The sequence below is a fragment of the Sprattus sprattus genome (genome assembly GCF_963457725.1).
Source record: "Sprattus sprattus genome assembly, chromosome: 14".
Taxonomy (NCBI): domain Eukaryota; kingdom Metazoa; phylum Chordata; class Actinopteri; order Clupeiformes; family Clupeidae; genus Sprattus; species Sprattus sprattus.
This window is the reverse complement of record NC_137912.1, coordinates 9868154-9894325: the sequence shown is the minus strand read 5'-3', so window position 1 is coordinate 9894325 and position 26172 is coordinate 9868154. Positions and strand designations below refer to the sequence as shown.

Sequence of the window (26172 nt, the reverse complement as noted above, 5' to 3'; positions counted from 1 at the left end):
AACCGAAGAGGGCGAAAAGAAGAGCCAGTAGAAAAGTGTGTCTTCACACCACTGATTAACCGTTGCTTTCCCTCTCCCGATATGGGGATGGATCCAGAGCCAGATGCCACGCTGAAAACTGAGCTTCTGCGCAGCATGAACCAGCACTGAAAAAAGTCCCACAAAAAAAAAAAGTCAGCCATGAAATAGAATATGTGCATGTTCAAAGATTGTGTGGACTTCATATCATACTGCCGGTGACCTCTGCGTTTAGTTCATTGTGTCTGTCTGACTAAGGGGCTTCACACAATGGAGGCACAGTGAGACAATAATTGCAGGAAGTGTGGTTTAAGTGACTCAGGCTGTGCCACTTAGGAGAGCTTCATGTTACTGTGCGGCTTGGGGGGCATAAGGTGCAGATCACAATGGGTCAACGTCCTCTGGCGGTCATGTGAATGACATTCCACGCCAGCAAAAGTCAATTCAGCTGGAGATGGATGGTACATGTGATGTGTGTGTGTGTGTGTGTGTGTCTGTGTGTTTATGTTGGGTGCGTGTGTGTTTGTCTGAGCGTCTGTGTGTACTGTGTTCTACATGTACTTGTATAGATTTGTGTTTTTTTTTTGGTATCTGTGTTTCCACTGTGAGGGTAAGATATATTTATGTGGTAAAGGGTTGTGTGTACTTCTGATGTACCTTCTTTGTTTTAAGTGTTTCTGGATTTGTGCGATTCCATAAAGCATTTTTCCCATGATGCAGCGGTAGAGAGCTTGAAGGAATCCCATTCATCTGCGCCATGATGAGACCAGATCGGCCAGTGGCTGCGCTCTCCAGTCTGTCAGCATGACTTAATCATCTGTTAGCTGTAGGCGGCAGGCCACACGCCCCGCGCACGAACTGGGATGGGGAGCCACACGACAGAGGGCGAGTCACACCCACACAGGCACACACACACACACACACACACACAGACACACACACAGGCACACGTTTCAGGCTGTATATTACTCTCATATCTAAGCATCTCTTCCAAAATGAACCCAGACAGGTACACATGCCTACAGACATCCTATGCTGCAGAAGCAGACTTGTTATTCTCCAAACAAGACTGTGCTTTTTGTATGAATGTGTGTGTGTGTGTGTGTGTGTGTGGTCCACTATAATACCTTACCCCACCCCAACCTCCAAAGGACTCAAATATACCGGAACAGCCAGTGTGAGCCACACACTCGGGCTGTCCTGTGTGTGCAATAATTGAGTTCGCCTGACTGAGCTTGGGGGTGGTGGGGTTAGGCACAAGCGCCTGGCTGACAGTTTATCTCAATGACAGCCCTAGACAGTGAAATGTCATTCTCAGAACTGGGGCTACTTATAGCTGGAGCAGTGGGGTGTACAGTTCACAGCAAATGGCTGGAGAGAGAGAGACAGACGGCACTCTGGAGAGTTGCTGTGTAAATGAATAAAGCAATGAGTGCAGCCGCTTCATTTTGGTTCACCTTGCCTGACAACCACCGAAGCACACAGTCAAACACACACACACACACACACACACACGCACGCACACACAGAGACACACACACAATGTATCACCTAACTGATGGTCTGTGACAACTAAAAAGAGAGAAAAAAACCCACAAATAAATCTCAAAAAGGGAAGACAAAACATATCACAAGAGCCACTGTTCATTGGAAATGGAATGTATATTTTAAGTAGTATGAAAATAATTCTCAGATCAAAGGACAAAACAAACAAACAAACAAACAAACAAACACATTAAGTGAGTCCAAAGGGATGTCACGAATCATCAGCAGTGAGGCGGATGTCGGCTGCAGGTCTTAAAAACACTGGGTTAAAGTGGATGTGCGTATGCGTCACAGACAGTCCAAGATAACCCCAAAGGCTCCAGGGGTAAAAGGAACCTTTGTAGGACATCGGTAAAGATGAACTCTAGATGTCTGATTTTCCTTATCCAGCTTCTTAACAGTTTACTGACAGCAGAACCAATTACTCCAATAACATGTTGTTGATTGCAATAACAGTACATTTCAATGAGGATAACTGACGGATTGGATTATTTCCTTTCATTTAATCCCTTGTTTTTAAAGACTAGTTCTCTAAACTGCTGTAAAATCACAGAATGTGAATCTTTGGTTTAATTAAAAGATGATCAGCTGACACTATAATGAGCCATTGCATGCTATGTCTGATAAATTGTATCGCTTAGTTCAAGGGAAATGGCATGGAATCAGTCACACCTATTCTGGAATTTTCTTGAGTGTTTTTTCAGGACTCTCATAACACATCGCCAGTCACAAAAACAGGTTAAATTTATATGGTCAGATATAAAAATATATACACATAATAAATAACAAAACAGTACTGCAGGCAACATTGTTTGTCAGTCGATGTCCGTTCATGACAAACACCATTTTTTTCTCTCTCTTCTCTGTTTTTCTTCTTCCACTGAACAGTCCGTTAAGAAAAAGTCGGGTCAGAGTCAGAGGTTGAGGTTGAGGTGAGTGGGAGCTGCGAACTGAGGAGGCAGTTTTTCCTTCCTCAGTACGAAGCTTATTGGCTGGTGTCCGGTTGCCTCGAACCCAAGGGCCGGACCGCTCCATTTGCCCATCGCGCAACGTCCGAATAACCTGCGGACAAAGAAATGACACCGACTCAGGTCAGGGGTCGCAGAGCCAGCCGCGCGCCAACTGGAAACACTTCCGTATGTCAACCAAAATAGCAGGAGCCCTCCAAGGGGAAGTATCCAGATTACACACGGATGAAAAGAATACACCAAACGACAAAATCAGTAGGCCTACCCTATTTCATAACCTGTCAAGTTTCGCTTTCACAGCGGTTCAATGGGTAGCCTATTTTTTTTGGCAGAATAGGCTACACAGTATTGTAAATTAAGCTTTATAAGTCTACTTTTATTCGTCCTGTAAAGGTGTCTTTTCTGTTTTCAGAATTGAAACGTTTAAATTTGCTCGGTGAGCTAGCCTACCTTTACATTTCTCCTTACATAGGCAAACTAAAATATGATGCTGTATCATATCTTCAGAGGTCTACAAAGCTCTGGATAGTGTGATTAATTCTCAGTTGTAAAAAAAAATCTAAACGGTTTAGGAGCCTACAGTATTCAGACTACACCTATTCATTCAGTGCAAAGACTGATACACCAGGCAGTGTTTGCGCATTAGAGCAAAGCAATGAAAGTAATGTGAGACAAAAATCCTGAACCTTATCAAATATCAAAGGTTGCTAAAGGGCTGTAGCAATTTGCACGCTAAGGATATCCCATATAAGGGAAGCTTATGTGCACTGAACGTGTGCTCTGACTACAAACCCTCTCTCGCTCACGCAACGGCTTACCACAAATGTCAATGTCGATTACGGGGTTCAGGCAACGTTAGGCGAGTTTCTGATCATCTTCTGTCCTCCCGGTATCTGAGCCACGAGTAGCTGCTGTTTCTGCCGCGTAGACTTGACCGCCAAGATCGCCTGTCGGTTTTTGTACTGCACCATCTGCAAAGTGATTTCTGCGTTCCAGCCCTCGTCCTGTGGACACCTGAAATCTATCTCCTTGCCCTCCGTCATGACCACCGTGAAGTAGACGTATTTCCCTTTTCTCTCCACACAGTCCACCGTCTTTATGTTGGCGAAGTGCAGCTCTTTGACTTTGCCGAAATGGTGGTGGTGCGGATGGTCGTGAGTATGGTGGTGGTAGTGCGGGTGGTCGTGCTGTTTTGGCGGGTGTAGCACCAGTCCGTCCTCTGTCAGCACGCAGCGCTTCTTCTTCCACAGCTGCAGCAAACCGTCACTCCTCTTCTCCAGGAGTCCCTCTTTCAGCACCTTGCCGCCGTTCTCCAGCATGATCAGTGGACGCCAAATCTTTCTTGTATTCTAAGGGGGTTTAAAAGACCCAGGCGTTTAGCTCACAGATCAGTGTACGTGAACATCAGCCAGGCAGGACAGTTCCGTATCTCCCGAGCCGGCTCTGATCCCAACCGGAGAGCAGCAGTCGCAGCGGTAACTGAGATGTGTAGTTTTTCTCGACGAAGGTTTTCTTCGGCTATGGCTGTGCGGACCGCCCCCCAATGACATCCAGAGGAAACATTCTCATGTTGCAGAAAACCTGACACACATGGCTACTGTAGCGAATGTCAGTCATCACTCCCGATGCAAGACAACACGTAATTGGCCTATAACCTACTACCTCAGAACACATTTCGGACGTTTAAATATTTTTTTTTTTTTATTAAGCCACTACAAGGACCTCAACTGCTAGAGTCCTTATGCATTTAGTCCAGAAATCAAATTGAGAATTGGGAAAATAGTCTCCGGTTTAAAAACATGACATGGACACTTAGCCTACCGGTTGTCCAACTAATTGCTTGACAATTTAGGTATGCTTGTTCCCCCTTCCCATTTTTACAGGAGGTAGTATCACATAAAAAAGGTGAAGTTGATATAAATATGACCAGTTTGCTTAAAATATACGGTGTTCCAATAGCCTACTCAACTGCACGTTTTCCATGGTGTGCCGAATGAGCTTTAGGTTATTTAATAACCCTAGTGAATTTGAAAGTTATAAATCGTGAGAATAACTTTATGCAGGCATGTCATTGGTTTAAACGGTAGGCCTACTTCGGATGGGTTGCTCGTCACTCTCCACAAATATGTTCTCGTAATGGATTCTACTCACAGTCGCTACAATACTGCCATCTGTGGCAAGTAGAAAGAAAAGGCCTTTTTTTCTGTTCAGCAGCAATGAGGAGTTCTGTTCCAAAACTAGCAAGCCAACTACCTAAAAAGGTATGCAAAAACCTTGCAAACATCACCAACAGCCCTGTTGACACTGATAGGAGCTTGCCAACACACTAACGGGTGTCTTTTGGCAGTAAAACTGGCAGACAGCTTTTCTTCCCCTTTTTTGCAGGGTATTCCAGCCGGTAACAAACTACATCGGGCATATCCTTGATAACTAGAGGGAAAGACACAGGTGTTTATATGTCCTTCGCATGACCACATGCTATCAAAATGAATTTGAGGATGGTACCAAACCTCGAAAAGTGTCAAATGGTTGCAGTGTTACTTTAAAACTTGGGCTACCAAGGAAAGAAGAGAAAGAAAAAAACCTTTCATATAATCAATGCCTTAGGCACATTAGTATTTAGTATATAGTATTAGTATTGTCTGCATTGTTTTGCAGAATTCCAGAACTAGCCTCTTCCTAGTCTGTACGCACTTCCGGAACACGATGTAGACCCAAACCCAATTTCATGAGCCAATAGACAGACCACTCACACACAAAATCACGTTTAACCAATTTATTCATGAATATACATACACGTACAGTTTTATTGAGTACATTAGTATTTTGTAGCATGGCGTTTTGCTTTGACAACAGCTGCTTTAGGGGATCCAAACACAACAATCCCAATTTAGACCCCCAACAGGTACTCATTCTTCGACATTATTCATCCCTCGGCTTATCTGTACTGTACCAGGGAGCACTGCAGAGGCTGGACACCTGTGCCTCACACACACACACACACACACACACACCTTAACTGACAGGACCCAAGCAACCGGTGTCATTTTTACATTTTGTTCCCCTTTAACAGTATTGCTCGTCTGGTTGAGGGAAATCCTGCTTGGTAGAGCTACAAGAAAACGTCAATCCCCAAGCGGTCACCAATGACGTGGAGACCATCCTCTCACTCTATACACATCCCCCATTCTCACACACACACACACACACACTCTTCCCCTTCACAGTGATGGGCCTTGTTATCAGTGGCAAGGGACAGATGGTAATCTGTACCCTAACTACTGACTGGGTCTCACTCAGGGCCAAACACACATCATGCTCACACATAGGTGCGCACACACACACACACACACACACACACACACACACACACACACACACACACACACACACCCCTGGCTGTTATCAACAGCCCACGAGAACAAGATTCAAACCGATTCCTCCCGAAAAAACAAAAAGGGCAAGGAAGATCAAATAGGAGTGGAGAAGCTTCCATACTCAATGAATGAGATTCCAAAAAGATTCTAGATTCCGAAAAAAAGAAGCTGGGCTGCCACGATACAGTGCCTTGTTGGTAAACTACTCTAAGCACTCAATTCTCCGATTGAGAGAAGGGAAGGGGGGGGTAGGAATACTTTCATTGGACAAAAGTGCTTTTTAGGGGAAGGACACCACTGTCTACATGTTCAATGCTAGAACAAACCACTATAAAAAAGAATGGATATGTAACAGTGGGTCAAAGAGCTTCGATCAGGGAATGCACAGCGCAGGCACTGGCTCACTAACTCTACTCCAACCCTCTCCTTGCTTCTATCGGACAGATGAAACCTAATCAGCTGGAATGTTAGGCTCACTCAAACCCTCGTGCTTGATACCCTTTTCCTTGCCGCTGTTAAAATTTCAGCACAAACCCAGGTTATCAGGTAGAGAAAAAGATTTCATAATTAGGCATCCAATAACTGTAGAAACGCTCAGGCTGTTCTTAACTATAGTAGCAGAGATACGTATGCAAATCTGAATGTTCTGAACTGCTGCTAGATATCGGAATGTTGAGATTGCTTGGCTTAACTTCAACTGGCTGCAAGTTATTTGGGCCCCTCTCTTTCTCCTGATCTACACGGAACGCAAAGGCCTAGTTCCAGAATGTAGGATACACTTCACATCCATTGTCATTGGGTGTTTAAAAACATCAAAAACCGAGGACACTCATACACACGCACACCGTTCATTTCATGCAGCCAGGGTATCCACAGCTTTGGTTATGTATCAGTGGGGTGCGGAATTGGTTAAGAGTTGGAACGTATAAACAAGGGTTTTTGTGCACCTGTTTTTTCCTCACCCCGCCCCCCACCCCCACCCCATTTCCCAACACAGACATTTGTTCCACAGCTGTTGTCCAAGAGCGATACGACAAAAGACTTCACAAGAACCCAAACTAGTTTTTTTTTTCCTCTCTTTTAAGCAGTGAAGTTCATGCTTTTTTTCCTCTCAGGGATTTTCTGCATCCTAACTATTTGTACAGAGGAAAAGAAATATATATAATAAAGAGAACAAAAAAGAAACAAACAAAAAAAAAACTAATAAAATACTATGCATGTAGAGCCACGGCTCACATTATCGAGTTTTTTCGGTCTTCATTGTAACAAAAATTCTGAATCGCAGTTTTTTTTTTGTTGTTGGTTTAGTGAAATCATTTCTACCAAGAAAAATACAAAACATTATAAGGCGGTAATTAACTATGTTTTGTTTCAGAAGCTGTTACAGTGCAGTTGATCCTCAAGGCCGTCGGATGGGGAAAGGGCACAGGCATCACTGTTGCTTGCACTCTGCAGGGGGATTGGCGTCCTTCTGCAAGAGACACACACACACACGAGATTTAGAGGCTACAATGATTCAAAACAGAAAACAGACAAGCAGTGAAAAACTTAACACCACACACACAATTGGGGCTGGGGGTTTAAAACAAAAAGGTAAAATAAAAAAATATCACAACTATCAGTTGCACAACAGTCCCACAACACTGTTTCGGCAACTTGCCAGAGGTGACCGATAACTGGGAAATAAAGTTCGCTTCAACAGTTACAAAACTATTGTGTTAATATCAGCCCTTGGGCCATAATGCATTTGAGAAGGTCTGCCGATTATGCATCCAGTTTTAATCAAATAACTCCCTTCTCATCAGATGCCCCAGAAACCAGTCACCTGACAGGAAAGGTCTAAGTGTGAGATGCATGACATGAACACACAATCTAACAGTGCTTAAGGCAATTTCTTGACCCTTCTTGGCGCATCTTTAACAGTCGATAGGCACTAGATCACTTAATGAATGGAAAACCTGCTGCTCACTTGGGTTCAACGCCAAAATGAAGCAGCTTTACACAAACTACGCTAAACAAGAAACCTGCTTTAAAAGTTAATAGCAAGTAGTCAGTTATCCACCACCTTACATAAGCTTTTCCATCCCGTCTTCATTTGTTTGTCCTCGTCATAAGGCCTGTTACTAATAACCTAACCAAGGGGGTGGGGGGTATCCCATCCTAATCTTCATCCAACAAAGTTTACCTACACATGCCCCTCACAACCGAACTGACTGGCAATTTACTATGGCTTGGAAAACACCAGAATAAAAATGAGGAACTAACATACTTCTGGCTAAGGGTTCAAAAAAGGTACAGGCTTGCTTAAGACCTGACTTGAACGCCATAGGAACTCAGATCCGAGCCCTTTTCTAACCTACAGAGGGGACGGGGAAGGGAGGAGTGGAGACGAGAGGAGGAGTCAGGCATGGGGAAACAGGAAGTGAAGCATCGACACTGGGGGGAGGAGGGCTCAAAATGGCACCCCAGCCTCATTACAGACAAAACGGCACAAATGAGATTTGGGGGAAAATGGCACACAAAAATGACAGTCTGTTCACTGAGTGTATTAAAAACACACGCACACACAAAAACAAAAACACACAAAATAAGTATAAACCACCGCAATCAGGTTCTTTTCCCCGACCAACCAAGAGTACATATTCATAACTTATAAATGCAGGTTGGCATAAAACAAATGTCCAATAACAGGTAACTAGGGTCAAATAGAGGCTTTGGGCAATCTTCAACATACAGAATAAAGGCACTGATGTAAACTAACTTCAATTAAGAGGAGGGAGGGGAAAAAAACTAAAATCTTAAAAATAAAATCAAAACAACCCACTATGTTAGTTTATGTTAGTTGTAAGTGCAAAAGAGGGGGATGGAATGAGTAACAGCGAGGGAGGAGAGGAACAAACGAGGGTGCGTGGAGAGGGCGGAAAAGGAGACGGAGGGTGAGGGAGGGGATGATGTTGGGGGGTGCATTAAGCCAACAAGTCACAAACTGTACCTACCAGGATAGATAGGGTTATTTCTATAGACATCATTTACACCTAGTAAGGAAACATTTAGAAAGGAGCTGACAAAAGTGCCCAAGTGATTGGATATGGAAAAACATTAATGAATTAAAAAGAAAAATATATGATTTAAAAAAAAGAAAAGAAAAAAGGCATTTGGCAGAGTAAAAAGCTTATAAGACAGGCTTAAGTTGGTTGAGAATGCATGCCACACATTTTAAAAGAATCTGCTTCAGTTCTGGTTCGGAACTGAAATGAATTGAACTGGAATGAGATTAAGTTCACTAGACTGCATCAAATTATTTATTTTCATCCTCATATCTTCTGGCTGCATGACATGCTGTTTTAGAAGTAGCCAAAAGCGTGGTGGCATGCAATCAAAAGCATTCCTTTAAACTCAATTAAAAATAATAAAAGAAAACAGATAAGAAAAAAAATCCTCCCCACATATATTCCTCCATAATGTAAATACCCTCATTAATTACAAAATTAACATCGTTCAATATGTTTACTATAGACTATAATGTTTTTCATCTATGATACCATAATTAAAAAAAAAGCATTAAAACTGTATTTCACACTGAAAAGCCAAATGGTTACAGTATGCACTGACTACTTAGAGTTTGATAATGGACATGAGTCCAGAGATGTGTTCTGTATGTTGAAATCTGTCCAAGGCCCTGACCTGCTGACCAGCCCAGTCATGCTACAGCACTCACCTTGGGATCATATTCTGGATCGTTCTCTTCATCCGCCTCTTCCTCTCCCTCCTAAGAACATTCAAAATGGATACTCAGATAAGATGCAAAAGACAGTCAACCTACAGTCATGCCACTTGCATTTAATCCCATTTCTCAAATAATGCCAATTCCTACGATAACAATAAAATAAAAAAGTTTTCCAAGCTGGCAGCTGTAAACAGTTGTTTACCAACACGTAACCCAAATGTGAGTAGAAATAAATTATTGCTAAACAAAGCAAGAAACTGCTGACAGTGGTTGTACCAATAAAGTAAGTCAGAAAGAAGGGACAGGTTTCAGCTCAAGATTTGAGTTCAGGTGAAATGGTGGCAGCAGGGATCACGAAACCAAAAATCAAAGACATACCTCATCATCAGCTTCCTCCCCTTCCTCATCATACTGCAAAGAAAGAGAAATACAGAAACCAAGTTACAAAAGGCACATCCATGGTGGACAAACAAGACACATCTGTGGTGGATTAACAAGAGGCCGCATGCTGGCAGAGGAGTGCTTACATCATCGTCGTCATCCTCGATGGCCTCTCCTGTGAAGTAGAGCACGGCCCGGGGAACGATGCGCTCACGGATGAAGTGACCAATCTCGAAGTCCGCAGCCAGCACTGCCTCAGAGTCCTCGTCCTGACACACACACACACACACACAACATCAGAGGCCTGTCAGCTTCCAACGTTCACAACATCCAGTGTAGCCACTAACAGGTACAGCCCACAATTATTGTGAACTTATTTTTAATATTTGGGCTGAACAGCCAATCAAATGACACCCCTTCCGTGCTCCTGAAGCAAGGTGTTGGCTGGAATAGTGTATGGCTTGGCTCGAGCTACTACGCTTCCTGTTTACAGGGCCAGGACTGTACTGTACCCACACTGGAGGTTTCTATACAGCATCCACACAAAACAGACAGCTAGGGGGGCTACGAAGAGCAATTGTAATGGATTGCGGAATACAAAATTTAAAAAACTGGTAAGGTACGGCAATAACTTTGTATTAAAAATGGTGTTCTAAACACCTATCAAAGTTAGGCTTGTATCACTATTCTTGCAATCATCCGTTTTTAATCCGTTTTTGTCTACTCATTTAGCCGTTTTGAAAATAGAATTAAATAGTAAATAGATTTGATGAAATTCTGGTTTCAGTCAGTCACTTACCATGTCACCACTTTCTGGGACTAGAGGGAGATGAAATGGGAAAGAAAAGGAAGAGAAGGTTAGATCAAATTGCCAAGCCTCAAACATAAAAAGGCCAAAAAAATTAGACACGCAGTAGGTCTGTTACCTTCTGGGGGAGAGAAGAAGTTGAAGAAGGAGTCGTTGGGGACAGTCTTGGTGACGGTCCGGACTGTTCCGCGGCCCTTGTGCTTCTGCTTCTTCTTGATGGTCTTCAGCGTGACGTTCTTGCCCTTTGTCCAGTCAATCGGACACCTGACAGAAAAACACAGGGCACATGAGGCAGGGTAAAGCAGAGAAGAATGCAGGGGTATGGCTCAAGAGGCTAAATCATTCTTTTCTACACATTTCCCATAGGATCTATTCTATGCCGTGTAAACAATGCCAATCTAGGGAGCTTGCTAGCCACTGGCATTACCGCTTTTAAGGTCAGCAGTTTGCACCTGGAGGAGGATCCCAAAGCTTATTTGCTTAAAGACTGGACACAAAGCAGAGGCTCAAGAGACTCATTGCCCTCTTCTACGTATTCAACGTAGGGCTGCAATCAAGAACTATTTTGATTATCGAATGTTCTGTTGATTACGTTTCCCCAATTCATCAATAAGTTGAATAGTTTCAAAACAAACTCCTAGGGTAATCTTTATGGTGATGTTGCATAAGGTGTACTCAAATAAACGGCCCAAACAAATTTAACGTAATTGCACAAGTGAGTAATAGCATAATCTCGTGGGTTCACCACCACAAGATTTACATTCAGTGTCTGGGACGTTTGGACCCGCTTTCCTAATTATCTAGCGAATGCCCAAGCATGGCTAGAGAAATAGCATAATCAGTAGAGTTTATATGAACCAAAATGTAAAGGCTTAGGCTAATTACGCCAACATAGTGAATTGGTATCAAAACAAGCTCTTAATACGGAGACCGCCACTAAAGTTGAAGTTCACATCTCAGAGAATGTCATGTAAGCACTCACAGCTAGTTGTGTTGCTAATCATACTTAATATGGTTTAGAACTAAAGATAGCCAAGTCTCCCACTGCTGAACTGAGACACTTCCTTCTTCAAAATACCAAGCATCAGGCCCACGCTAGTCAACTTTGCATCAGTGCAGTGCAGTGGACAGTCCTCTTAGCATAGGCCAGGATTCCGTGAAACGCTCTTAGATTTAAATGTTGTAGATCACGATGATGCTAGCACTCCCATATTATTTTTTGATTTGTAGGTGGTCACTTGTTCCCAAGTCTAGCTACTCCAGCCTGTACCTGGAAATAGCCCTTTTCTATGTATAATGAGCTAGCAAACTTTAATGCATGCACTGTGTGTAATGATGTTACCACAAATTGAGTATTAAATTACCAATTTACAAACTAATTTTAGAGTTGATTAGTAGTTGGAGCCCTAATTCAACGTGCATCTTTCATAGGATCTTGGTTATGAAAAGTAAACAACCGTAATTTGGGAGCTAGCTAGCCGTTCATATTGCCTTGCCGGTTTTTTGAGTCAGCAAAATGCAACTGGATGAGGATCATATAACATGTGTAATACTGCGATACAGCTGAAGCCTTCGGCTGCCAGTTCAGCTTCTCTCCCCACGGCCACATGACGAGCAGTGTCTTACCCTGTGCAGCGCATGATCTCTGGGCCGTCAAAGGAGAAGGGGTCAGCCTCATCTGGTTCAGAGCGCATGACGTAGGTTTTTGTCAGCAGTGTGTTGGTGAAGAAGTCGTTGGGCTCGAAGAAGAACTCTAATGTAAAGCTCTGCATGGGAACCACACAAAAGGGAAGAAAAACACACAGAAAGATTAGTACTGAAGTGTCAACTTGGAAATGTTTCTTAGAAGTGATTTTTATTCCCATTATAACTGAGAGCTTACCATTGGCTGACCAGCATCTGAAAATTTCACTTTAATGTCCTGTAAGTGCTTAAGAATAGGCTCGTCATGTTCCTGAGGGGAGAAAAAACAAGAAAAAAGGAGGTTAACATTTACTGGATTTCATGCAGACCTTTAAGGACTGGCAGCACTTCTATTAATATGAATATATATATATTTGTATATTAATTTATAGCAAACATCAGTTTTGATTGTATAGCAAAACAACTCCTCAGACCTCAGCTGGAGATGAAGACCCCTTACTCCACCATTAGGTGGCAGCAGTGTAGCATGTTTATCCCTCACAAGAAAACAAGGAAATCTCTCTGCTGTGAATGACCTACTTAAATCAGTCTGCCATTGTCTGATGCTGCGCTAATGTTCAAGCATGGTTTGCGCATCGAACACCCCATGTGTGTGTGTGTGTGTGTGTGCGCGAGTGTGTCACACGGTGTGAGCATGACCTGCACCTGCAGCATGTCGCTAAGCAGATCCACGTTCTTGAAGACGGTCAACCAGAACTCGGGGATGCCTTTGGGGTCCTCCTTCTCTTCATCCTTTTTCTCCTCCTCTACTTTAGCCTTGTCCTTCATCTCATCCTGACAGAGAGAGCGCGATGAATTAGCCACTAATGACAAATTATTGTTTGTTGAAAAAATTATTGTTTGTATTTATGCTAATTGTGATTGTACATTTTGTGCAAACATGCTTTGGCAACATTGTGTTGTTTGCAGTCATGCCAATAAAGCAATTTGAATTGAAAATGTAATTGAAATGAGACAAAATTCAGTCTTGTAACAAAGAGGACAGAAAGATTTTTTTTTTTTCTTCTATACCCCAGAGTGGAATAGTACCCAAAGATGATGCTCAAAACAGAGAACGGGCTAGAGGTGGATTTAGTGAGAGAAGAGAGCATGCAGGTATGGAGTCACCTGTACCTGCTTACTTACGCTCAGCTCTTCCTCGTCATCCGCCTTCCACTCACACTCCTCATCTGTGGGCTCATACGCTGCCTTGATGATCTCACTACGCTGTAGACACAGACACAAACACACACAGCGTTACTCATTAATATGACCAGGCAAAAGACCCAAGGTCAAAATTCTGCAGAGGGCTGCAAATTGTGAGAGACATCATAGGAAACAAGCATGTTCATTTACCATAGAGTGTGTTCGATAATAAAACGCAGGAACGCATGCAATACATAAAATATAACTGATTTTTGGTAAAAAAAAAAAATATATATATCCTCCCAGGAAACCTTTTAAGAGTTGAAATGTAGGTACAGAAAGCAAAAAGGTTTTTTAAAATGGTCGTCTAATTTTTTCAAAAGGTTATCAAAAGAGGATTTGCACAATAATAACACAGTGAGGTTTACTTAGTCACCATCAGTTGTGCTCACTGTAAACATTCATAGCCAAACATACAAGCCAGCAAACTGGTCTGTTGTGCCACCAGCTCTCGTGAAGGGGCTTGTGTGCGCAGTGCACTGCTCCTTTCCTTCCAGTGTTGGCAGGTGCCTGGCCTGAGCATGAGCTCAGGTTTCTCCAGCAGCAAAAAGGAGACGCCGAAAAACTCAAACAAAAAAAGGCACCGTCCCGGCAGTACGGGAGCCAGAGGGGCATTGTTTCCCTATGACAGCAGTTTGGCCCCATCCCTTCTGCCTTTCCTCCCACTGTCCTGGCCTGACCTTGCCAACTCTCCCAAGTGACCTCAGAGGGATCCAGCCAACTCTGAGAAACTCTGAGGGATCCAGCCTAGGCAGTTCAAATATCAACAGCCCCAGCTATTAACCGAGAGAACAGACTACAGCAGGCTCTAGACGTCCCTCTACACGAGTCAGCCAAAGTTGACTGAGTTCTCAAAGAATTATCCGATCCAAATCAGGCGAGGGCCAAAAAGACCCAGGCTTAAAACTCCAAGGCTGGGTGAATATTTCCTCTTTCCCCAGTTAAGGGCAAGGACAGCTCCTTTGGCCATCAAACTTGGAGAAAAGCTCTAGACTAGACAAACAGAACTGAAGCAATACCCCGAAATAGAAGTTTATGCAACATGTTATCAGCTTCTTACTAAAAAATGGATCTGGATGTTTTTTTTTTTTAATTTTGCACCAGTTTCAATTTAGGCGTAAACAGGGTTTGTGTATTGTGTTACAACACCCTGCTCTACATCTCCTTGTTATATGCCATCTAAAAAATAACCCTAACAGTACAAACACCAGCAAAGCGACAGAAGTGGAATTCTACATCCAATTCATTTCTGTTGGGAGGCATGCCATTGTGACGTAAACAAGAGACTTGGGCAAAGCAAGCGAAAAAAATTGGGGAAAGTTTCAATCCTATGCAAATGAGGATTGAATTTCGCCAACAGCTTCCAATCAGATCTGACTGTTCAAAAACTGCAGGACTATGGCATCGTTTGGTCATTTATTTGCTAATAAGAAAGGTTTGGACGGCCTTTGAAGGGGTTGTTGTTGTTGTTCCTTGTATGTTAGATATTATTTTTATAAAATTATTATTTGATATAAAGACGAGATGACTAGACTAGATAGCCTACTAGCCTGCACACTAGCTTTCTAGTCCAGTCTGTTATGCCATTTCCACACGCTACGTCACGCCCACTCAAAGCGATGGAAGCGTTTTGCGTCGCTGGCATGTGTTCGTACCATAAGCCTTATAAAATAAAAGTACTAAATTTGTTCTCACTTGAACAATAAGGCGGAGCAGTGGGCCCACCAGAACAGTGCACTCTCCCTTGCTGAACACCAGGCTAATGTGCTGCTCACCTTGTCAAAGAGAGGCTGGTAGAGGGCGGCATACTTTCTCTCCAGCTCGTGCACCTCCTCGTAGAACTTGGCCTCGATGTGGGCGCACTTCACCTGAAGGTTCTTCAGGGCGTTCACACGCCTCTTCACAATCTTCGGTAAGCTGATGGGAACACAGGGAAGAAGAATATGAATACATGTCAAGCAAATGCTTCATGTTGGCAGACATCTTCAAAGCAACTTGCATACATACACACACACACACACACACACACACACACACACACACACACACACACACACACACACACACACACACACATTCTAAAGAATGAGTGGGGGGTATGTATATCTATACAGTTCTGCATGTTCTCTGACCTGTGTCCTTGGTGTTAGCACCTTGCGCTACCAGATCACACTATCTATCTAAAGCAACCAGCTCAAGTTTACATGTTTTTGTTTGGTTGGAAAGTCATTTGAAGAAATGCATGTTCATATCTGGCAATTGAAAATGCCCCCAAATTTACATCATCACATTCTGGTCACCAACACATGGTAGCAAAATAGGCATAGGCCTCCATGCAGACCCTTTAATTAGAGAATATTAAACAGTAACAAAGTCATTTAAGGTATTGATGAAAGTATCACTGACTTTCCCCCTCACAATCTGACAGGTCCTTGCCAGCCTTCTGGGTTTTCGGTTTCGATGATGTTGGAATATGTTAAAAGCTGAGTGTGGGCAAAATACAAAAGGACCTAACAAAGCTGTCCGATTTAGTGCCCGAAAGCATAACTCTACTCTGAACCATAACTGTAGAGCAGGAAAGGACTACATAACTCTTGAAACAGCCAGCACGATGCCTGCGCTTAAAAGCCTGCAAAGAGGACCCGCTGCCAAGATCATTTTTATGGGGATTTACCCCTACACTAACTGTGCAAAGAGAAAAATGATGAGCCATACAAATCGGATGAGCGAATAGTCTTGAAGACGTCGCAGTTCTCACGCCCATTCACATATCATGCATTTCTTCTGTGACGGAAGATAGATGAGTTTTTTTGGGGTGGAACAGATGCCATGGTTAAACGCCTAAGTAACTGCCTAAAAGAGCACGTTCAAAAACAGATGCGCAATACACGCAATAAGGCTCGTGTGAAACCTCACAAGGCCAGCAGGAGTGTGGGGAGGAAGGAGACCAGCAACTGTCAAGATCTGTTCTTTTTGTCTGCTAGGAACACTTCTATTGTTTTACAAGACAAACTAGGCCAGATGCTCAATTGTGAACACAATGTGATGCACTATCGTTTGTATGTTGCACTGAGGAGGTAGTCCAGTAGAGGACGTAAAAGACGATGATTTATTAAATGTGTTATTAGATTACATGCCTTTCCAGGCGCATTAGTCCTAAAGCTAAATATAGTCATATCCACTTCTTTCAGACACACGTGGCTATAACGCAGGGCACATCTATGCATGAAAAAACGAATCGGAGATAACAAAAATCCTGATAGAATGTTCACATTTCAGAAGGAATGTAACCCCAATTTCTTTTTTGGATATGGATCACTACCACATAAAAGCAGGAAGATCTAATCTTAAGGCATAATTTTCATTACCGAGATTGTGATCAGTCATCAGAAAGGGAGAAAATGCCATCAACTGATCCACTGACTCAAAAACACGATTTAAACCTTCCATTTCCTTCACTGAAAAAGAAACACGACTTGTGGGAATAAGCCCCACAGAAAATGACCTGGAGACACACTGGTGCCTGTGGGTGTAGCTCTGTATGTGTGTGTGAGTGTGTGTTTGTTTTGTTCCCTCACCTCTCCATGTAACCAGACGGTGAGCCCACCAGTCCGTCCAGTCGCTCCTGCAGCGCCGCCAGGATCTGTGGGTTCTGCATCATCTGCACAGTGAGCTGACGTGCTGCACACACACAAACACACACACCACGCACACACGTTACATTTCCAGTCACGATTACACCTCAAGCAAATGATGGACCAGCAAAGGAGGTCTAGCAACTAGGACACATAGGTCAGCTCAGCATACGCCCAGCAGGTCCAGCAGAGAGAGTGGGCACGCCCTGCTGGGCCCTCCAAACAAACCCGTGCCACCTTTAACAGAAACTTCACACAGGGAGGCTTGAAAACAGATGTGGGCCAACACGGAGTGCTAAAAAAAAAAAAAAAGGTTTCCTATATGGAAGAATAAGCTGGGGAAGCAGCAATACCGACTGTATTTAAAGGCAGGCTACTATGCGATCCTCTGTGAAGTGTAAAATATGTGGGGTCTCATGCCGGTTAACAGAGCTATAAACTAGCCTAGGGAACAATCCACCTTCACAGCTGGTAGCAGCTAGCGTGTATAATATAAACTGCTGTAAATATACGTGTATATGAACTTGTGTTAATGTTAAGTGAACTGTTTCAGAATGTAGATGTGTCCATTCTATTCCACTATGGCTATATCCACGAGTTGAGTCTGATGCTTTATTATTTACTTAAATTTGCAGTGCTTGTGTAGTGCTTTTATTTATTTATCTTAATGCCTATATGACAAACAATCATGACTAAATGTGAAACGTAATTGTTAATGAAATATGCTCGTATTTATTATTAAAATCAGAGGATGTCTGAAGAGTCGATGTGAAAGCAATCACCAATGATTACTCACTAAATCTGGGCGATATACGACTGCTATTTAGCGTTCAGGTCTAATCAGAACGAATCCGAGATGAGGAAACGTTCACAAATGCCAAATTTGCCCTGAAAACCTTTTAAGTGGAGTTGAGAAGAAATAACTTCTTAACTGTGTTTGAGAATGAAGCCCATTGTGTTCTAAGGGTTCATAGTACTGGTTTTAATTGTGTTCTAAGGGGTTCATAAAACTGATTTTACTTTATCACCATTTAAATTTCGTGCTAAGGGTAAATAAAACTAGTTTTAGTAACGCAGATTCAGGGAACGTCCTCTTTTCAGTCATGTGACTGAGTCTAAAAAGGAATATAATTACACAAGTCTAACATTTAATCTGGAGATTTCAGGAAGTGGGTGCCCAAATTAGGCTGGAGCAAGCGCTCATACTCACTCGCATACACACACACACACACCTCCAAGTGGATGTGTAATTAAGACAGGGTGTGATGCAGTGCTATGTAGAAGACTTTGATCAGTTGTCTGAGTTACTAGCAGATAAAGGCACATGGGTTAAAGACTCAGCTATATCCGACTACAAAAAGCCCAGGTGGCTCTGGGAAAAGGCAGAGCTTCTGAATCCTCAAGCCCATGGATTTGACTAGTTTGTCTTTCAGCATAGGTGAACATGCAGATCAAGAGTGATGTTTGGTGACGCTCTATATTATTACATTTCTATGTGTCCAATGAAACAATACTATGCCAAAGTTGAGTGCTAGTCTTGGTTTAAAACATGGGGGCCGATGCGTTGCGAGTCATATGGTTCGGCACCTTAACCACGAAACCACAACCAACCGCGTTTCCGAGCGGTCACCATTTCCTCCTGATTAAAAGGTCCTATTCAAATCTGGCACACACAGGCCAACCGTCAGATCAATGGTTAACTGAGGAACAGCAGGGGCAGGAGATACTAGCATGGCATTTAAAAGGAACGGCTTTAAGGGCGACGGCCATCGGCAAGAGTGGACAAAACACAGCTTATTAAAAGGCTAAAGTTGGAATATGCCTTGAACGCACAACTCATGCCAACCATGCAGGTATAATTTGTTTACGAAGTTATTTTAGAGGACTTATTCGTATGTATTTGTTTATTTTACTGGACTAGATTTTGGCTGGGTGTGGAGAGCAGTTTAATGAAGTTGCGCTAGACACAGCTTATTAAAAGGTTAAAGTTTTAAAAGAAACGATGCCTTGAACTCACAACTCATGTCAGCCATGCAGGTATTTTTTGTTTACTACGTTATTTTACAGGAATTATTCGTATGTATTTGCTGGGTGTGGAGAGCAGTTTAATGAAGTTGCTTTTGAACATGCATAAGCACGTGGCCCTCAGTAGTGTGTACCTTTGTTGTCCTCTCCAGTCTCCTCCTCCTCCACTTCCTCTACGTCCTCCATATCTGCAGGGTCCATCTCAGCTGTGTCTTTGCTGCAGAAAGAGACCCAAAACAAGCACATTCACAAGCATGTTACACACACACAAACACACACACACACAAATCAAACGACTAGAGCAGGAGCAATCTTTTTGTAATTGTAACCTCAAGATGAAAAACCACATTTGACAATTCATACTCCATTTTCTGTTCTGCAGACACCTTAACATCATAAAACACTACAGTTGCACAAAACCCACACTGAAAGGAGGACTAAATCGCAGCTCTGAAGAGGGAGGAGTTCCTGTCACCCTCAAAGGGCAGGAGTCATGCCAAGTTCTACTGACAGCGCAGGTGGGTTTGTGCCATGGCAAAGCTAATGGTGGGTGTGTGAACAAACGACTCAGAGACAGTACTCTTGCTCCAGGAACTTGGCAGGGGGGGCACGAGTGTGTCTGGCAAGTACACCTCACCACCCAACCCAATGGGGAGTCAATCAATCAGAGCTGGTCAAGAGCTGTACATGGGTAGCGAGCGCCAAGCCTAAGATGAACAGCTGGGTGTGTGTGGCTGTGTGTAAGTAGGAGGGAGAGAGAGATGGCATCCAAATTCAGTACACTCAGGGAAACAAGAGCTGTGATATCCTGTGCTGGATGGGCAAAAGGAAATGTCCACCCAGGCCAGGAACATCCCCCACTCCCACACACACACACACACACACACACACACACACACACACACACACACACACACACACACACACACACACACACACACACACACACACACACACACACACACACACACGGACCCTGCAGCTTGGCTATGGCTAAGAGCAGGATCAGTTACCCCAGGCCTGTTGACAACTAACACCCTTTCCGTGTTTATCCATGGCACGAAGATGATGAGGAGCTTTTGACACCTGCCAAGTTAGCAAGACCTGACAGCTCATAAACGTTCAAGTTATACTGCTCAAATAGAGCCATGGGCCCCGGCGTACTAGCCAACTGGGTGTTAAAATGCACTTAAGTGACTGAGGTTAGGGCGGGGCAGGGGGATATAACATCAACATTTCTCCCCAGGGAAATTTACCATAATTTCCCAACTACTAACCACAGTTTATACAGTGATTTTGTAAAACTTCCTGCAGCCCTGCTGTTAATACGCCGAGGCAGCCTTAACATGGGAAAGCCTTTTTTTCTGTCTGGGGTTTCTACCTTTTCCTTATTATAATTATCATTTTTAAGTAAAATTGAGGAGACTAATGTTATATGGCTACATAACTGCCCATCATTTCCATTTAAACTATTTAAGGTTACATGTAAAAACTTCCCTTAACTAGCTAGCATACCAACTTTCAACCAGGAAATATAATTTTCTACACAACCTTTTAATTTCTTATAACTAGCTAACTAATAAAAGGCAGTCTTGGGTTCAAGCCCAAAACCACCTGCAGATGTCACATAGACATTAAATAATTCTGAGAGAAACAATGAGACATCAATGGAGCAAGAGCTTACTCTGATATCAATGCAAGTTAGTGCATAAAGGGGGAGAAATCCCCCCCTTCCCAACCATGTTCAATCAATAGTTGAATAATTTATGACAACTTATGACCACTCAACACCATCACACTAAATAAAAGGGTTTTCCACTGCAAGTGTGTATGTGTGGGAAGGAGAATGTAGTATTAACACTTTAAATGTCCATTGTTAAATGGCTGCTAACACTCACATCACAACTACATGGCATTTAGTGTTTCGTGGACGTGACACTGAATAAATTGCATTGGGTGCGGCCAATACACAGGTTAGTTTTAAAAAATTTAAAGGGTGTGGTTTAGTCTGAAAATCCTTAACCCAGGCACACAGGTTAGAGACTACAAGCAAGCAGAGTAGAATCTGATGCAGTGCACAGAACAGTATCAATGCTGGACTCATAGCAGCTCGAGGCCAACAGGAGAATTGAGAACAGGCCAATGCTGTGGCAGCACAGGGTCCAGTCAACCGTTCAGGATCAGATCACTGGACTAAAGGGGTGGAGGCTGGACACTGTTCAGCACTGCTGCTGAGTAATGATCCAAGTAAGAGTGTGTGTGTGTGTGTGTGTAAGCTGGTGTGTGTAAATGTGTGTGAGCTTCAGACAGATATTTATAATCACATGCTGCTTCTGCAGCTCAGACGAGGTGTCAGAAAAGTTTAAGAGTCATCAACAGCTCAGTGTGTGTGTGTGTGTGTGTGTGGAGGAGGTTTCCAAAACAAGATGCACTTACTTGTCAATGTCTGCCATGTTGTTGCTTGATTGGTTTATTTCTGGCAGAGAAAGGGATAGAAGAGAAAAGAAGAAGGCAGGAAACAAAGAACAAAATTTTTAATTTTGAACAGGATAAAAAAGGCATGGGGCTCACAAACACATTAACCGTATATATTTCTTACGCTCATCTTCAAGCCCAGCCTGCACTTTGCTAATAGGACTGCAGAGCGCCAGAAAAGGCGGTGGGGTGGGAGTGTAATTGTTCGACTGGTTATGTTGCATCATCTCCCAAAAACTGTTGACCTACATATGATCTTTATTTATACAATGCATCACACACGAACTAACGCATGCGCGCGCGCACACACACTTAGTGTGCTGCTGTTTGGGTTACAAATACTCATTAAGAGCTTTCTCAGCCAGGCCTTGCGACTGAACCGCTTAAAATCTCATTTTGCCTGGTTGCTTACAGCAAAACGGCTCCAAACTCTAATCCGGCCGGGAGCATCTCTCCACTTTATGGATGGGGATGAGGCAGACACAGAAGTGCAAACAACCAATGTTGGAGCTCGAGCATCGGTCACAGTCGCCTTCAATGCCCAAAAAATATTGTTGCACTGCAACCCTCCTCTGCTAAATTTAAGTTTTTAGAAATGACCAGAGCGCCATTATTTGATGAACACAGTACAGCACTGGTTAGATATACAATTACATGCACCAATCAAACTTTCCCCATCAAGATCCATGAGAGCAAAGATGTGCTTTAAACTCAAGCCAAGCCTCTGCAATCACAACTACTGCCGCAGCTGCCAGGCACACACGCAACATCTGATAACCTCACAGCAGAGTGTGTGTGTGTGTGTGTGGCCGGGGGCTGTCGTTGAGCAGGAGTCAACCAAAAGCTGGAGCATCCCACAGCACAGCATCAACCGCTCCTTCCCACTCACTCGTCCACCCCAGCTCATCCCGCAGATACATCTGGCCCCCCCGGACAGCTGCCCACCATCACATCCAATCAGATCAGGCCAATCGAGCTGTCAGCAACCACCCCCCATCCCTCCCCCCCAATCTGCTGCCTACCACCTTTCACCAGGAATCAGTCATTACTGTGCAAACACCTACACACATGGCAATTATCATTTATTTGGCTTCCCAACACTGTTAACCACAGCGACACACGGGCACGCGAGACAGGCGGTCAGGATTACTTGGCTGAGGGAACACTTCAGCCTGAGTGAGTGAGTCACTCTGGTCATCCCGGAGCTCCGCGTGGCTGCGGCATGCTTCACGTGCCAGAGACTGGGGGAGAGGACTCTGGCTGGGAGGATGACGATGCAAGTTTGGCATGCGATGAATGGAGGGACGGGGGGTGGGGGTGAAGGTGTGGAGGGACCAGCAGGAAGACTGCCGCTGACGCCACTGCACAGAGGCAGCTGGGGGCGCCAGCCACATGCTAGGACACCCTGACTGCTCGTGGTGGCCCTCATGTCAAAAATATTGCTTGTGGCTGTTCACCTGACCCATCTTGTTCATTCAAAGACCAACTATGACAACAGTACATGCAGGAAGCGGGACCCAGGGTTTACAGAAATCAAACTGGGTAACCACTGCGGCAAAAAAGTGTGGTTAGAGTGAATTATGTATGCAAATATCTTAATTTGCAAGTGCGTAAAAATTGTTCTATTGCAGAAGTACTTTCTTTTTTTCTTCAAGTTTTAGCAGAAATGTAAAGCGGTTATAGTGTAAATGTATATTGGTGAAATGCCACCTGTACCGATTTATGTAAATTAAATAAAACAATAAACTTGACCACCTGACCTCCTGTTCTGACAAAAGGTCACTGCATGACCTGGTGTTGTGAATGCCAAGGAGAAACAATGCTTTGGCATGTGAGGGTTTGTTTGATGGAGGATGCCAGTCAAACATGGGAATCCAGGTGATGGATTCCAGGGCAAGGTAGGGTAGAAAAATGTGTTTCCACTATACTCTCTAACTTGCATGTTGAGTTCTTTGCATGTCAAACTCTGCAACATCTGGCCAAGGAGGGGGAAATAAGACAGTTATCTGGAACACAACAACACAGCACAGGGCTGGAAATCCTCCAACAAATTCCACAATAGGCTGTTCTCACCTCCCGACTGACCAGCTGGTATAGGCCTCTGAGAACACACAGCCTCCTGGGCTGGTCATCTCACCTGCACCCCTTCAACAAAGCCAAATCAAACAAAGCACCCAAAAGCTCATTCTGACAGGGAGATTATCAAACAATGGCATAAAACACAGAAATCCCCTGGCCTCACCAGTGACTGTGCTTACACAAACACAACCAATGCATAGAAGCTACTGTGGTTTGTAAACTTGTGGGGAGAGAAAAGGTCAAACCCGAATTGAAACACTGCACACGACTTGCAAGTACCACTTTGAAGCAGGTGTTCATGGGAAATCCATGACCCGATTTTTTTGGACTTACTGTCATTTTATCTCAATTGTACCACAGATTTAAGCCAAGCCAAAAAATGTTAATGGCACATTTAACGGTACATGTCTACATAAATGAAGACCATGGGGTCCAGGGACAAGCGTGTCCAGTTTCAAAGCAAGGCCCCATTCACACACACATGAGACACTAACAGATGCATGACTAAGATTATCGAAATGCTTCGGTTCATACCAGTGACATTCCACGCCATTATTAGGTTTCCACTCTGGGAAATCCTTTGAGAAGTAATTTAGGACTTCTGCAACTTCGGGCATCCAAGAATAAAAATGAACCGTCACACTGGCGGGCGTCAACCAACCATACAAACATTTACATAAACAATTGTTACCCCAATCGGATTGGGTAGCTAGTTATAAAAAGTCGACATATATTCCTTCTCAGGCTCATCACCACGTGTTGCTCTTATTGACTAGCCAGCTAACCCGACAAGTTGGCTGGCTGGCTAGCTAGCCGGCTAGCATGACAAAGGCCATGCAGGCACAACTACGACTGACAAGAGTGTGCGTAGCTAGCTAATGTTGATCGTTAAGAGAGTGCAACTCTAGCTAGCCAGGACCAAGTTACCCACTGTAGGTAGAGGCCAGTCTAATCCTCGTTTCCAAAATGACGCGCACTTTGTCTCTTAACTGCCACCCACTGCCAACAAATAATGCATTCGGGCAATACAGAGAATCTAACGATATCTTATAAACTTTGAGAGCTCCCAGTTTGAATATCTTCGCTTGGTAGCGATATGCGAGCGTAGCTACTTGAATTTGGCGGAGGTCTACGCATGGGATGGAGAAGATTGTTTGCTTGCTAGCTAGCTAACGTTAGCCAACCAAGTAGCTAAATGAAATCAGCCCAAGCTACCACTGAAGAAACATCTCTGCCTAGCAACTTGGCAATCGACAACGACACACAAATACAGACGATCAACGTCTGAAAAAAAATACTGTCGTAACGAGAAACATAACAAGCTATGATTTGTATCCACTGGGCTGATTTAAAATTCGTGGATAAATGACATTGCAAGTATGTGATTACTCCAGTGTTAAGTCTCAATGTGCTCAGATAGAAGCTATCGCTAACTAAAAACTTGCGCCCGCCACATCTTCCTCCCTCCCATAGTTCCCCTCCCATTAGTCTACTCAAGAAATAAGGTCAAGTTTCCGTTGACGTAAATATCCAAGCCAACCTTCACCACATCAGCTATGACATCCAATAGACATTTTGTTTAGCGTCGTTGTTTCTTGAAAATGTTCCCAACCGGGACAGTAAATTACAGCCATTTTCATCATCATGTAACACATCATGGAGGTGCTCCCGTCTCAATGGCTGCTGTCTGATTTAACACTATGGCGGGCCAGCTATCCATTCTCTGCGCCAACGATTCTTTAAAAAAAATCTTCGATGACAGTTGACAGTATAAAACGAAATGTCAGCGCTTGAAGCTCTTGATAGAAGTGGTCCAAGAAGCTTCCAAAGTGATCTCTTACCTTTAGCTGACGGTTCGACTGTGATATGGTGCGCAGTGAAGCAGGCTGAGAGAGAAAAGGACTCAGATCTGATGGCGGTAAAAAGGATAGAGATCCCGCCGCGTGCGCTCATATACATCTAGCGTCATCACGTAACCCGCCAGTCACCAGGACAACGCTGTACAATGGGAGGAGCTGAAATATTTGGCGGAATGGGTATACTTTTGGATGGGAACCTCATTGGAAAATTCTATGTTTCGTTTTTGTGATCTTATTTTTTATTTGAGTGTCGTCAAAGCGACCAGGATAGGTGGATTGATAGCCTTGGGTTGAGACCAATATTATGGTTGACATCATATAAAGCCAAGGAAATTGAATTCCTCCACCAGCACTGCTACCACTTATATTTTCACCACTGAAAAAGC

At 43.5% G+C, this 26172-nt stretch overlaps 2 protein-coding genes across 5 annotated transcripts; both read right to left on the bottom strand.

Annotated features, from left to right (window-relative positions):
• Positions 1–1661: 1661 nt before the first annotated feature.
• Positions 1662–3992, bottom strand: phlda1 (pleckstrin homology-like domain, family A, member 1). Its single transcript, XM_080851607.1, has 2 exons — positions 3350–3992; positions 1662–2625 (listed from the first exon to the last, which is right to left on the bottom strand). The coding sequence occupies exon 1, from the start codon at positions 3848–3850 to the stop codon at positions 3377–3379; it is 474 nt and encodes a 157-aa protein (XP_080707733.1). The 5' UTR covers positions 3851–3992; the 3' UTR covers positions 1662–2625; positions 3350–3376.
• A 2861-nt stretch (positions 3993–6853) lies between these two features.
• Positions 6854–25886, bottom strand: nap1l1 (nucleosome assembly protein 1-like 1; the record flags this gene model as incomplete). Of its 4 annotated transcripts, none has more annotated exons than XM_080850910.1 (15): positions 6854–7379; positions 9627–9677; positions 10014–10046; positions 10163–10285; positions 10816–10835; positions 10943–11088; positions 12451–12590; positions 12707–12778; positions 13168–13302; positions 13642–13734; positions 15489–15630; positions 17292–17394; positions 19508–19590; positions 21810–21849; positions 25769–25886. In XM_080850910.1, the coding sequence occupies 15 exons, from the start codon at positions 25884–25886 to the stop codon at positions 7341–7343; spliced, it is 1338 nt and encodes a 445-aa protein (XP_080707036.1). In that variant the 3' UTR covers positions 6854–7340. The 4 variants fall into 4 exon arrangements, with proteins under 4 accessions (XP_080707036.1, XP_080707038.1, XP_080707037.1 ...); XM_080850912.1 differs by having other exon boundaries at positions 13654–13734; XM_080850911.1 differs by having other exon boundaries at positions 6855–7379; positions 13174–13302.
• Between the last annotated feature and the right edge of the window lie 286 nt (positions 25887–26172).

Bases quoted from the DNA above. Each gene is read 5' to 3' on its own strand.
- phlda1 (XM_080851607.1), bottom strand. From the start codon at position 3,850: ATGCTGGAGAACGGCGGCAAGGTGCTGAAAGAGGGACTCCTGGAGAAG.